At 39.1% G+C, this 13,521-nt stretch overlaps 3 protein-coding genes across 3 annotated transcripts in view; 1 reads left to right on the top strand and 2 right to left on the bottom strand.

Moving 5' to 3' along the window:
• The first annotated feature begins 244 nt into the window (after window positions 1–244).
• On the top strand, window positions 245–5,892 carry LOC107046754. Its single transcript, XM_015269460.2, has 6 exons — window positions 245–1,136; window positions 1,504–2,193; window positions 2,990–3,626; window positions 4,385–4,432; window positions 4,519–4,989; window positions 5,570–5,892. Exons 1-6 carry the CDS (start codon window positions 561–563, stop codon window positions 5,770–5,772), a joined length of 2,625 nt encoding a protein of 874 aa, XP_015124946.1. The 5' UTR covers window positions 245–560; the 3' UTR covers window positions 5,773–5,892.
• On the bottom strand, window positions 5,885–8,128 carry LOC107046761 (zinc finger CCHC-type and RNA-binding motif-containing protein 1). Its single transcript, XM_015269468.2, has 3 exons — window positions 7,918–8,128; window positions 7,670–7,781; window positions 5,885–6,815 (listed from the first exon to the last, which is right to left on the bottom strand). The coding sequence occupies exons 1-3, from the start codon at window positions 8,028–8,030 to the stop codon at window positions 6,327–6,329; spliced, it is 714 nt and encodes a 237-aa protein (XP_015124954.1). The 5' UTR covers window positions 8,031–8,128; the 3' UTR covers window positions 5,885–6,326.
• A 936-nt stretch (window positions 8,129–9,064) lies between these two features.
• Window positions 9,065–13,521, bottom strand: part of LOC107047611 — a 28,584-nt gene continuing 24,127 nt past the window's right edge. Inside the window, exons 2-4 of the mRNA XM_015270400.1 lie at window positions 10,875–12,631; window positions 9,827–10,036; window positions 9,065–9,724 (exon numbers count right to left, since the gene is read on the bottom strand). Coding sequence (XP_015125886.1) covers window positions 9,131–9,724; window positions 9,827–10,036; window positions 10,875–12,623 — 2,553 coding nt within the window. The 5' untranslated portion in view covers window positions 12,624–12,631 and the 3' untranslated portion in view covers window positions 9,065–9,130. The remainder of the gene's footprint in view (window positions 9,725–9,826; window positions 10,037–10,874; window positions 12,632–13,521) is intronic.

Here is a 13,521-nt window from a genome sequence, read left to right as displayed (position 1 = left end):
ATAGTTAGCACTAGATTTTATATTTAGCTAATTTTAAACCGGCGATTTTCTCGTCCCACTAAAACCTGTTTGAGAAAACATTTATCTCTCACTTTGTAATTTCCCCGACGTGAAACAACTCAATCATTTAAAAAATAACTTGAAGATTTGACAGATATACCCGACGCAGGCGCGAAGTGTTGAGCATCCCACGTGGTGCCCCCCCCCCGCCGCGCCACCCGCGAACAATCCAATGAACCAAAACCAGACATCAGTCGTCCCGCGTCCTGTCTCCAATCACTCCGCACGAAAATAATCGAAAAGTTCGCCCTGTCAGATCGATTAATTCTGTGTTAATCGTAAATAATCCTAATTACCCCTTCAATTAAACCCGTTTGCGTTCGTCTAATGTGTTCACGCACTCGTTCAAGTAATTCCTAGAATATAACCTCACCCGTCAGTGTCCTGTGAATGCAATGATCAGTGCGTTGTCCTCCAAAACGTAACCGAGAATAATTCCCCTCCAGAATAATTGAATCCCCTTGAGAGCATCAACCCTCCCCCAATGCAATGACATCACCATGTCCAAGCGTTTTGGAAAGGGTCTCGAGTCAGAAAGCTCGTCTCCAGCGAAGCGAGCGAAGCTAGAGGTGCCAAAGCCCCCGACTATTCCAAAGAGACCGTCGAAGGAGGAGGACGACCTATGGGGGGACGATTTCCTCGAGGAGGACCTCGAGCAGATAGACTTGATAGCGTCGCAGGCATGTTCCCAAGAGGTAAACGTGTCCACTGTGGATTTGAACCACCGTGAGCCCAGGAGCATCGTCAAGTACGGGAGCTCCTTGCTGCCAGGGCCCTCGACATCAGCAGGGCCTTCCACCTCAGGACTGATCAACGGAAGGAGATTCACGAATGGAGCCGGCAGTAGAAGGCCAGAGGCGCCAGCACAGCCACTGGCCAAGCACCAGAGGCTCAACTCAGACTGGAGGCCTCCAGCGTCCCAAAAACTGGGATCTTCAGAGGTGACTCGAGAAATTGACGACCTCCCCACGATTGACCAGTTCAAGGGGGCATTGATGTCCCGATCGAACCTCAACTCCACGTTTCAGAGCCAAGTCAGCAGTCAGGCGAGTCGAGCGGAGAATGTGGACCCACAGGTCAGGAATTGCCATATTCATAAATCATAATTAGGGGAGGGTAGGGTAAAACGGACACTTTTGACTTTTTTAAAAATATTCGTAACTCAGAAACAGATTTATCAATTGAGCTCAGTCCAAGCTCATCGCAAAGAGGAATCATGGTTTTTCAATTGAAAAATAAAATTATTCCATTTCATGAACAATTCAACACGTCATGAATATTCAAAAAAAAGTCAAGTGCCAAAAAAGTCAAAATTTAATTCATCATCAATCGCAAATTTAAATTATTAATATCATACTATTTTTATATGTTGATGAGAATATTTGAACCTTTATCGATGTAAGTCGCAAATTCCTTTAATATTGATGGCCATCCCTCCCACAGGTGCAGGTGCTGACTGGAGAGCTTTATTACTGGAAGGAGAAGCTGAAAAAAACCGAAATGAAGGCTGAGAAGGAGAAAATTGAGAAGGAGAAGGCCCTCCAGGAGGAGAAGAGGAAGTGGGAGGACAACATCAAGGCGTTGACTAAGGAACGAGAGAACCTGAAGACCCAGTACGACCTCCAGGCCCTTCAGCTTGGCAGTCTCATGGAGAAGTGTAAATTACTGGAGACGAATGCTGTTAAACTGGTGCAGCCGTCAACTTCAGCTGTCAATTCACCAAAGAATAAGATCGCGAGGTGTGGGTCTGGGTCCAGGGCTGTCAAGGTTGAGAGCAGTGTCCAGGTGGACCTGCATTCAGGGTTCCAGGGGGAACTGGAGGGGGAACTGAAGACGATGGCTCGTAGCTATCCTCTTGAGGGGATTCCTGAGGCGACTTTCGAGGCTCCTGTCCCTGAAAAGGCTGTGGTGGATGTCAAGGTTGTGGAGAAGATTGGACAGAAGAATCTGCCGATCCTTCAGGAGGAGGAGACCTTCAGGATCTTTGAGAATCCCGAACTGGTTAAGCCGATTGTGACTATGGTGGATGGGAGACAATTGAGTACTGCTTTCTTCTGGAGTGATGTTACTGGGATGATAAGGAAGACTAGCGTGGAGATTAATTCCAAGGACTGTTTTCCTATGATTAATAAGGTAAATCAATGGAATAATGGTGATGAGGTGATTTTTTTTTTGATGATGTTGAATGGGATTTTTCTGTTATGAAATGGACTCTACAAAACGAAAAATTTAGGTTGATTTGGAGTTATGAAATTGAAAAAAAATTGTGTTAACAATGAGGAATTATTAATAATTAACGAATTTTTTGGTCAAGTTATTTGAATTACCTCCAATATTCATTGAATCGATGAATGAAATTATTCGACATTCGTTACGTCAAAGAAACCCAAGAATACAATTCCACTCGCTACAATGGAATTGATTTCAAAGCGCAATAAATTTCGATTAACTTGGGTTCATAAAGCACACTTTAATCTAATATAACGCGAATTGCTCAATTGAATCAATATCAATCTCAGTTGATGACTGTTAAGTCATTGAATCGATTCATCAAATTATTTGACATTTGTTACATTCGAAAATCCTAAAAAAACAGTTTTCCCTAAATTAATGTTTCTTCTTTCAATTCATCAGACGTTACAGTTTTCAACAAATTCTCAGTCAAAAGAGACTTACTCTTTGATTAATCTATATTATACAAAAACAACGGAATTGTACTAAAATAAAACTTCTTAATAATTTTCCATTCTACTGAATGGAAAATTATTATTCTCACCAGTACGCCCAATAATAAAAAGAAGTTAATAAACAAAAGTTAATAAACAATTTTTTTTCTTGAATTGCGTCAAACAGTAGTTTTTCGACTCTTTCATTTTGCCTCACTCTCACCTAATTTCTCCTGAATAACTATTCCTCCCTTTTCTTCCAGATTATAACAATTACTCGAGAACTCTTACTAAATGCCACCCTCGTCCTCAAGAAGATTTTTACAGCAATGCAGAACGACGACATCAGAGACATGAACGATCTCTACTTCTCGGACTTCTACGACACCCAGATAAATTACTCTCAGTCGTTGCAAGACGCCAACCCCTGGTACAAAGAGGAGAGAGGGATCGAGGCGAGACGAGCCTTTGGGACTCTCTCCTACATCGCGAAAACCTCGAACTACCTCAGTGAATACATCACAGGGAAATCCTTTCTAATCACTGAGGGCGACGAAGGGTTCAAGAGGTTGTCCAGCCAGATGGAGAGGTACAATGCTTGGGAGAAGAGGGGGCACGAGTTTGAAATGCTGGAGATGATGCTGGAATTCGTGACGACGGTGGGACTCATCAGGAGGTCCCACCAGTTCGCTGGACTGATTTGTGCCATTGTGATGACATTTCGCAATGCCCAGAGGAGAGTGCAATTCAGCCATCGGGGGCTGAAGTACGTCGGGGAAATATTCAGAGAAATTGTTTTCTCGAGACCGTTGTTGCAGTGTTTCGTTCCGTTGACTGATGTACTTATTTGTTTCTGTGGAGCACAGATTTTTAATGTTAAAATTTGTCCATCACCCACTGGTAATTTTCTATAATCATTTTTTGACGTGGATACGTCTATCGTTTCAATATGGGGGCCATCTATCGGAATTCTAGAAAATTCTAGACATTTTGAGGTAATTCGAGAAGTTTTTTGAAATTTCGAAAAAATTCAAGGAGTTTCTAGGACCGAGAAAGAAGGAAAAACCATGGACGTATCCACGTACAATTACAGTTGTATCGAAGATATAGCCGCCTGCATTTTTTTTATTCTTTAGTGAATGAATGGAACAGGGTGTGTCAGTTTCACTTGGAGATGTTCTAGTTTTTGAAAAATAACTCGAAGTTTAATGGAGATGATAAGAATTGTGCAGATTGAGATAATAGAGAATTGATTTTTTATAGAACAAATATGGATCTATAAAAAAAAATGTCCTTGTAAGATTTTTAAAAAATTCTCTTAGATCCAGAAGTGCTTTTCGAAAAGTATAACAAGATAAAAAAGATAAGTCAGTTAATAAAATAATGAAAAAATTATTTTTTGAGAATTGTTCAGAAATTTTGTCTGAAGATCTCATCTCTGTAATAACATTCAGAAAAATTTTAATATTTTTTTAGATTCCGAAAGATTTTTCGGCAAATGGAATCAAGTTAATTCGTCTTATTTCAAGACTTGAAGAACGATTTTTATTCATTGTCAAATCCTAAATACGTTATTTTATTGATTAATGCCATGTATGGCCCACTCGGCCTTTTACATTGCCAAACACTAAATAGTGGAATACTTTTCTCTTTTGCAGAAAAATCAGCTATAGAATTATGGAAAGGAGCCCAGTATTTCACTCCCAGTACGTAAACATCTTCAAAGCAAAGAATTGAATTAATCGAATAGCAAAATTAATTAATTTATTGCAATTAATTTTTGTGTCATCAGATGCTTGTACTTTGGCAGTCTTCATGGCTCAACTAATGCGATTTAAACTCGACGAAGTAACGACGATCAAACTCGCCTTCTCCATGTTAGCATTTGTTTACAAAGCATTCCTACTGAACAACATCAGCTGGCCGGACGAATCCAATTTACATTATTGTAGAACAAATTTACTGACTTTTACGATAACGATTTTGTACAATTGTTCGAAGATTGATTTAGAGAAAGTTAGGAGTAGATTAACTGCTGACGAGTGTCCCACTAGTAGTACCTGGAGGAGATTGGATGATAACTTTTGGGGAGGGGTCAAGAGGAGACAGTTTAATGCACTCAGAAGTGGAATACGATTCTTGAGTTTTTTGGCGAAACGTGATCCAGACTTTATTGTGAGGGCCAGTGATGTGGACGATCTTTTTCAACTTTTTATGCAGCAAGTGACGATGATCGAGGGATTTACATTGCATGAGAATGAACGTAAGTCTTAATTACTCCATAAATTCATGAATAATTGAGTATTAGAGTGATAAAACGGGATAAATCTATTTTTAAATTGAAAACACAAATTTTTGTCTGAAAAATTTCAAATAAAAATTGTGAAAATAATTAACTACGGATTCACATGACATTTGAATAAATTTTGTTATTAAAAAATCATTGATCATCATGGAAACGCAGACACGTATTCATTTCCATTTTCAATTTACTTAGAATTCATGTGATCATTGAAACTTCTATATTTTTTAAATATGGGAAAACTAAATTGCTTCCAATTCTAACTATAAATTAAAAATTCATTAACATTTTGATCTGGATTCCAATTTAGTGTTGGGAATTGAGACTCGCAATTAAATTCTGTTAAAAAAATATACAATGTTGTTGAATAATCAATTATCTTTGCAATATAATTAAATTCAATCCAAAATTATTCAATAAGTGTTTTTAGGGGAAAAGGGTAAAAGAATTTGTTATGGGAATTGGAGTTGACAATTGATTTGTCACGATTTATGAACTGGCCTTCGAATAATGAATACTAATAAATTTCATTTTGCTCCAGGAGAGGCCTTAGCTCTGATCACCTCCACAATCGCCCTCGACAAGGCTTCCTCAGGTGAAACAGCCCCATCCACTCCCAAACTTTTCACACCGAAAAGTGCCTTGAAAGACAAATCAGACACAACAACAGAACCCGAGAACTTCTGCACGAGTTCCCACAAGAGCAGAATGAAGAATATCAAAGTATACAAAACGAAGCTTTAATAATTCCCAAGAATTGTACTGTTATTTATGCAACTCTGTCCCAGTCACAATCATAATGTTCAATCTTTCGTTTTTGTAAATAATTGTACGTTTTTCATAAAAAAAAGTGTTGAATTTTTACGGCTTCATGACAATATATTTTATACGTTTTTAAATAATTTTATTAGTCACTGAGCTCCTCTTCGTCGCTGAAGTACTCGTTCTTCTTGAATTTTTTTCTAGGTTTCAAGTCCTGCTGATTATTCTGTTCATACTATCCTGTGGAACTGGTATGAAAATCAAACAAGAATTTCCACTAAAGAAAAGTGAACAATAGAATCCAAGTAAAACAAAATAAAGCTGCAATAATCCCCCAAGAATTGTAGTTTAATTTATGCAACAATGTTCCAGTCATGACTCAACCATAATATTCAATCTTTGATTTTGTAAACAATCGTACGTTTTTCATAAAAAAAAGTGTTGAATTTTTACGGCTCCATGACAATATATTTCACACGTTTTTAAATAATTTTATCACAGAATATAAATAGACACTTATTTCTAATCAATTGGAATTAGTCACTGAGCTCCTCTTCATCGCTGAAGTAGTCGTTCTTCTTGAATTTCTTCCTGGGTTTCGAGTCCTGTTGATTATTCTCTTCATACTGTCCTGTGGCGACTTTGTACCTGTATTTCTCGAGCTCGAGCTGCTCCTGCTCGTGCCTTATCGCTGCACTGAGTGTCTCCGTGTCCACATCTTCAGTGTCTTCAGGGTCTTGAGCACTGGGGGCTCCTCTGGGGTTCCTCACCCCCTCGTCACTGTCAGAATCGTAGTAGCTGGTGCCTGACTGCTCTTCACCAGGTTTAGTCTTCTTCCTCACTCGAGTCTTCTTGGGAGGAGGGGTTCTTGGTCCTAAAGTGTTGTGGCTGCATTTGTACGAGAGGTGTCCCTCCTCTCCGCACTCCCAGCATTGGGACTTGTCTGGGTACTCTCTCCTCCGAATAAATTCTGTACTTCGACCGTTGTCTGCTGCTATTGAACTTTTAATCGTTCTTCCACCCAACTGAAATATTTAATTATTTTTAGGTTTTTTTCTTCTACATTTACCGGTTGACCAAAAAATGATACCGTAACGAATAGGCGATGAATTATGGAAAGGGGCGGATTTATTTCCTTTATTAATACACGTGGTGATTAATATGTCCGTTCAGGCTTTAGAATAACATTTTATCGATCGCATAACGAAGCAAAAGACAAAAATATTTCAGGAAGAGGGGAAAGGATCAATAAATTAAACATTCAATTTTGTTACAATACTTTTGACTTTTCAGAAAATATCCTCAGCTCAGGAATAAATTCATTCAAGAAAAACTGTTGAAGAAAATAGGAAATTCTCTCGTTTTTTTTGTTAACAATTCTATTGGTCTGGAATTTGATTTCTTCGTCAAACAGATTCCATTAAAATATTTTGTACAGAAAATCAATCATTTTCTTCGAATAATTTTTAAAGTTTTCCACTGCATGTCTTATACTTTTCTTATGAACATACTCAAACAAAAAATTTGAAAATTTAACCCACGGATTTTCTATAAGCATAATCTCAACAGAATGAGTTGTATAGAAAGGCAAATTTGTTGATTTTTCCTAGGAGACATTTTTCTTATAAAAATTTAGGTTTAAAAAATGCGCAGAATCATTCAGAAAATTTTCAATAGAATTGGCGAAAAGACTAATTAAATTTCAATGGAAATTTCCTAACAAGTGCACTAGGTTTTTCAATAAAAATATTTCATACATGTTCTCTTTATGGAAAATCCGATGAGTTATTGCTACTAAAAACAATTTAGAAATGCCTAGTTTGGCTTGATCTCCCCTTCCACCCCCTGAGAGAGAATTTTCTTTATTTATGAAAAATACCTCAGTGTTGTTTAAATTCTTGACACAAGTCACTGCATCTTCTGGTTTTAGAAACAATACGAAAGCTACTCCCTTGCTTCTTCGAGTTTTCTTATCTTTCAGAACTGTTACCCTGCAATTGAATAAAATTAATTAATTTATCATCGTGAATGACTAGTCTCACTAACAAACTCGACTGGAAAATTACTTGCTACATATCTTCAATGATGTTGTAGCATTTATTAATCATTTTTTAGGTGAGTTCATACTTTACTATCTTTCCATGATGCTCCAAAAGTTTATGGATATCATTATTAGTCAACGAAAACGGCAAATTTGATAGGTAGACCGTTGATTTGCTCGGAACAATACCACCGCTCATTATCAAGCACTTTTTTCACTTGAAAATCAATGAATAACACTTTTACATTCACGAATGTTTATTTCGCTGAGCCTTGTAAACACAGGACGCTCCGAGAAAACAGCTGATCGCGTAAACAAATATGATTGGAGGGGAACGCCGTTGGTAATGAAGAGACCTGTCCAATCGATCTATAATTTAAATTTACTTTTTGCTTTCGAATGAGAGCTTTGTAATTGTTCAAATTTAAGTTTTGAATTTTTTGTGTTAGAGGAGGTTGGGGCAAAATGGACACTTTTGACTTTTAAAAAAATATTCATAACTCAGAAACAGATTTATCCATTGAGTTCAGTCTAAGCTCATCGAAAGGAGGAATCATTGTTCTTTCTACTGAAAAATAAAATTATTCCATTTCATGAACAATTCAACACGTCATGAACTTTTTAAAAAAAGTTAAAAGTGTCCATTTTACCCCACCCTCCCCTAAATTAATCCATTTGGATCCAGAAAATCCAAAAATGAAATTTTTACTCTCTCTGTATGTATGGAGTTTAATCTTTTATTAAATTTTAGGTATAATGTTGAGCCCTATCCGTCATAATTAATTCAAATTCGATTCGTATATTGATTTTTAGAAAAATAGCATATTTCGATATGAGCAGGTAATAGTGCATTTCGACATAAGGCCTAAATAGTATATTTCGACACGAGTGTGTAAGTGGTTTTTGACTCGTGAGAGGTGTTTACCGCTCGCCAAAGGCGAGTGCTTTCCACAATGTGTCCAAAATCTTTCCAAAATCTCACTTTACGCACAATTAATGAAATATACTATTATTGATTTTCTTGGAATGTTAAAATTAAAATTTCAGTGGTCAAGGCTTCAATATACAATATCAAATGGCTAAAAAAAATCAATTTCACTGTGTACAATAGGTCAGTTTATCACGAAAATAGTGTGTCTCTCACATCGTTTTAGATATTACTAATCAGCCCTTAAACAGAAAAAAAACGAAAAGATTAAACCATTCTGACTCGAATGGGAATCAGCCCTTTTATTCAAAAGTCTTTCGGTACTTGTTTTTTTCATAATACAATCATAAAAAAATACTATCCACTATCTCCTATTCTTTCAAAAATGTTCGACACACATTCTTCAATCTCTCGAGCATCCTAGGATCCAAATCACTTCTTTCGCCGGATAGAATCCTCAAGTTCTCACAAACACTCTCTGCTTTTTCTTCTAAATCTTCACGTTTAGACTTGAATCGTTTGTCATCGTGTTCAGCCTCTTCTTCTTCTTCTTCTTCTTCTTCTTCTTGACATTTGTGGGGGTGTATCATAGAAAACTTCATTGTCTTCCTTGAGAGAGTCTTCAAGTAGTCAATGATGGAAGGAATTTCTTCCAATAGCTCCTTTTTCAAGTATGCGGGGACTATTTCACGAAGTTTGGGACGCTGCGCAATGATCCTCGTAATCTTCCTGACTAAATCATCATTTCTACACGTCTCGACGATGTGATCGTAAGCCTCGAGTGCCTCCTGACGAACGAAATCACTCTTGTGTTCCAGCAAAAAGCAAAATAAGTTCGAGAGCACTGGGACGTACTCTTCACTCGTGGAATTCAATCGATGAGCATTTTTTGTTAGATAATTACATAGCTTTATGAGGAAGTCGAGGGGAAGGTCTGGACTGTGCGAAACTCGCGAGAATAATACCTGATAGAGAAAATCGAAATATGTAAAAAAAAAATTGAAATTCTTTCGAATGAGTGAATGATTGTAGACAGTATTTTCTCAGCTTTTTTCTCTTGTCATTACCGAAATCAAAGACCAATTGAAGGACTGATCTTCAGCATTGATTTCCGCGCAATCGAAGAGTAGTAGCATCACGTCTAAGAGTATTCTTCTCTTCCATCCTCTGGAGTCTTCCACCGCATTCATGATGAATGCAGAAACTTCGCATAATTTTTCGGTGTTAGCACGATTTGTCTTTTCTTTCAGGATTCCCATCAATTTCAGTATTTCCACCTGATAATTAAACAAATGAACTGAACAGCCAATGAAGTTGATGGAACGTTTAGCCGTTTTACAAAGATTTATTTTTATCATGCTAAAGGAAAATTCTGTTATTTTTGAGGCTGATGAAGGAACACATGTGCTGAGAGAAGAAAAAATCTTATTTTATATAATTTGAGATATGCGTTTCTCTGAAAATTCATGAAAGGTATTAGAAAGTTACAAAAAACTCCGGATCGATGCATCAGTTATCTGCGAGGAAAATTACCGCAAAAAATTATGAAATGAGACCCTTTCATCATTTATGCACTCTCTAGCTGCACCGACAATATTTGAGAATATTCTAGACTTCTTTAGCATTTATCGCCTAAATGTCGATTTTAATATGAGAAAAAATATGAATATAAAATATTTAAAAAAAGAGCTAGCGTTTCAAATAACACGTCTTGTTTGCCCCAAAAAATAAGTTGAAAATTTGAGACAGAAATTGTTTCATTTGAACATTCGAAATATTTGACTCCAGAGGCGACTTATTCCATTAGTCCATTTTGCTCCACCTCCCCCTACAGAATAACGAATAGGTACCCCTAGGAGTAAAATTTCGTGTTTTCACAGAAAAGAACATTTTATACAACTGAATCTATCTTTACAGAAAAAAATGGTCAAAAATAAGACAAACAAGACTCGTTAGCGAAACATATTGTTTCGTCTGTCAGTCCTTAACGCGAAATCCGATCTATAAAAGCGGCCCTAACAAGAATGTCGTTTCCCCTCACCAATTGCCAGACATAAAAGAAAGCTCAAGTCAAATTGAAATAGACTCATCTAAAATAAAATCTCATTAACAAACCATGCGATTCCAATTCTTAACAGTCGGCTGCCGGCGTAAATCCGCAATAACTTGTGGAAGACTATTGACTGGCTCGACAGCTGTAATTTTCCTGTACAAGGCCACCTGCTTGGCCCGGATAGGCTCGTCGGATGATCCACTTTTTAGTATCAACCGAAGACTCCCCGGGCCGCCACAATTCTCCAGAACCGCCTCTTTTCCCTCATTACAAAGCAGCTCATAAACATCGACAATCAATCTCCCCAGCACGACCGCCACGAGGCTGTCACCGCGATCCTTCAGGACCTCATAGGCCCCCATGAACTGCTGAATGTGAGTCACCAAGAGGTCCTCCGTGGAGACCCTATACACCTGTTGTAGCACATCATGAGCCATCAGCGAAGGCCACAAACTCTCTCTCATCAGGTTCTTCATCACGATCCTCTCGTAAACTTCGAAGTCCTCTATTCCTCGGACGAGAAAACTAATCAGAACTGATAACGTCGACTCATAAACGCTTTTCGGTTCATCATTCAACACCTGAAAGTCCAAGGATCCGATCAGAATCTCCTCTTGGAGATGATTAATATTCTCAATCGCAATTTGAAAGAACAAATTTGGGGGTCTCCATGTCTCATTCGTCGCCAGAAGAATCGAATGATACCCAATGGCATATTTCAGGTCCTTTTTTCTCACTTCTTCGAATTCCTCCAGGAATATCTTCCAGAACCCATCGAAGCCTGTGTAGTAGCTTATCACCGATTCAGCGAAGTTCGAAGTGATGATTTTGGCTCTCGCCTTGTAAATATCCTTCTCGCTCTCCTTGAGTTTGGCTCCAGTGCACATCACGTGGTTCGCGGATAAGTTGACCAAATTCGGAATCATTTCTCGGACGAAGTCATCGTTCGGAGGAGGGTCCGTGCAGAAGACGGAGTGAAGACGATCCAGGATCGTTAGAAGAAATACTGTGCACTTCGCTCGTTTCTCGAAGAGTTCCCCTGACGATTTTATTATATTATTGTACAGAGAATTGATGATGACGGTTAAGTGCTTGAAATGACTCCTGACGTCGCCGACTGAGCCCTCGCTGGCGAGGATATCCTTATGGGTGACTGTCAGCTTCATAAAAATCCTCCAGCACTGCCCCATCGTCACCAGATCGTACGTCGACAGTCTCGCGATTTCCCCGATCTCCGAGACGATTTGTCTGAGCGCTTCCAGGTCGTTCTGAGGTGAGAAGACCATTGAGTTGAGGAGATTGCAGAACATCTTGACGATAACGCAGGACTTCCTGAAGACATCGGAGAGCAGCGGAGGCAACTGCTCCTTCGGATACTGCTGTCTCTTACTCTTACAGTGCCCCGAAATCTTGATGACTACATTCGGAAAATTATCGATCAAACTCTTCAATCTCGCGGGGTCACAGGACTTTCCCAACTTCTCCACGTGACTCATCAATTCATTCCAGGGTTCAAGTGCACCCTGACACTTGATGAAGAGGTCATCGAAAATTCTTGCACTCTTGCCCCTATCCTCCCCGAGTTTACTCTCTATCTGATCAATAATTTCTATCACATTCTCCTTGAGAATGGGACACGCAACACTGAGAACTCTCTCCTCTAAATCATCAATAGTGCATGTGTTCAAATTCTCCTTGATTATTTTTCTGGCCCTCTCTTCTTCACTGACATTCTCGGGGTTGGAATCGACGGACATGTCCAAGTCATCGTCAAAGACGAAGTGATCGTCGATGGAGTTGCCTTCAGTCATCCCTCACCCTGAAACATAAACCGTCCGCTGGATGAATATCTATACCCATTGGAAGCAATTTGTGTGTTGGCATCGCGTCAAATCGCGAAGTTCTCGATGAAAAAATCGCTTCCTCCCCTCGAAAAAAACACGACATCAAGTCAATCCAACCGATCCCGAGAGAGTAATTACCCCTCGCGATGATAGACCCAAAGCCCTTCAATACCCCACGTGGCTGGATTCCAAATACAAGCCTTTCAAAGTTCCAAAACTTTTCCCCTTCGAAGGAAGAGAAGCAAAAAAAAAATCCCCGGCACTTAAAACTCGGGGTTGAATGCGATAGTTGTCTGTATGTGTGCCAGGTTCAACGAATTCAAATGATCGGCCGAAGAACAGCCCGCGGGGGTAGTTTAACTTCCATGGTAACTGCGGACAACAAGCTGTCAGATGATAGGTAGAGTTTTGATCAATAACGGGTGACTGGAGTTTAGGCGGTTTGAGGAAGAAGGGGCAAATCAGGGGGCTGAATGTTTAAAGGCATAAGATACCACTGTATTACTATGGATGCTTCTGTGAGCGGACTCTATTCGGTTGAGGGCAATGGTTGGAGTCAGTCAGCCGGCGTGTGCCGACGTGGATCGTTCACGCTTGTGCTGAACTTGGAAGCAAAATAACCGACGTTCAAAAGTTGAATGAAGCTGGTTCGTAGGATTGATTGGATCATCATCTTCAGTTGATAATGAGTTATCGTTTTCAGGTGGAAACGATGAGCAAACTCCATCACTGAGCCAAAACATTCGATCATGTCGAGACAGCCAACGAGACAGCTGTCCCTACAGCAGCCTCCGAAGAGGACGCAGGTGAGAAGACAAAGATCGGCTGATGACAATCGACCGAATGTGTACCACTCGGAGCAGCC

The sequence above is a fragment of the Diachasma alloeum genome, unplaced genomic scaffold (assembly GCF_001412515.2).
Source record: "Diachasma alloeum isolate Michigan unplaced genomic scaffold, Dall2.0 Dall_scaffold_00183, whole genome shotgun sequence".
Lineage (NCBI taxonomy): Eukaryota > Metazoa > Arthropoda > Insecta > Hymenoptera > Braconidae > Diachasma > Diachasma alloeum.
The sequence above is the reverse complement of the archived record's forward strand: the minus strand, read 5'-3'. Positions and strand labels throughout refer to the sequence as shown.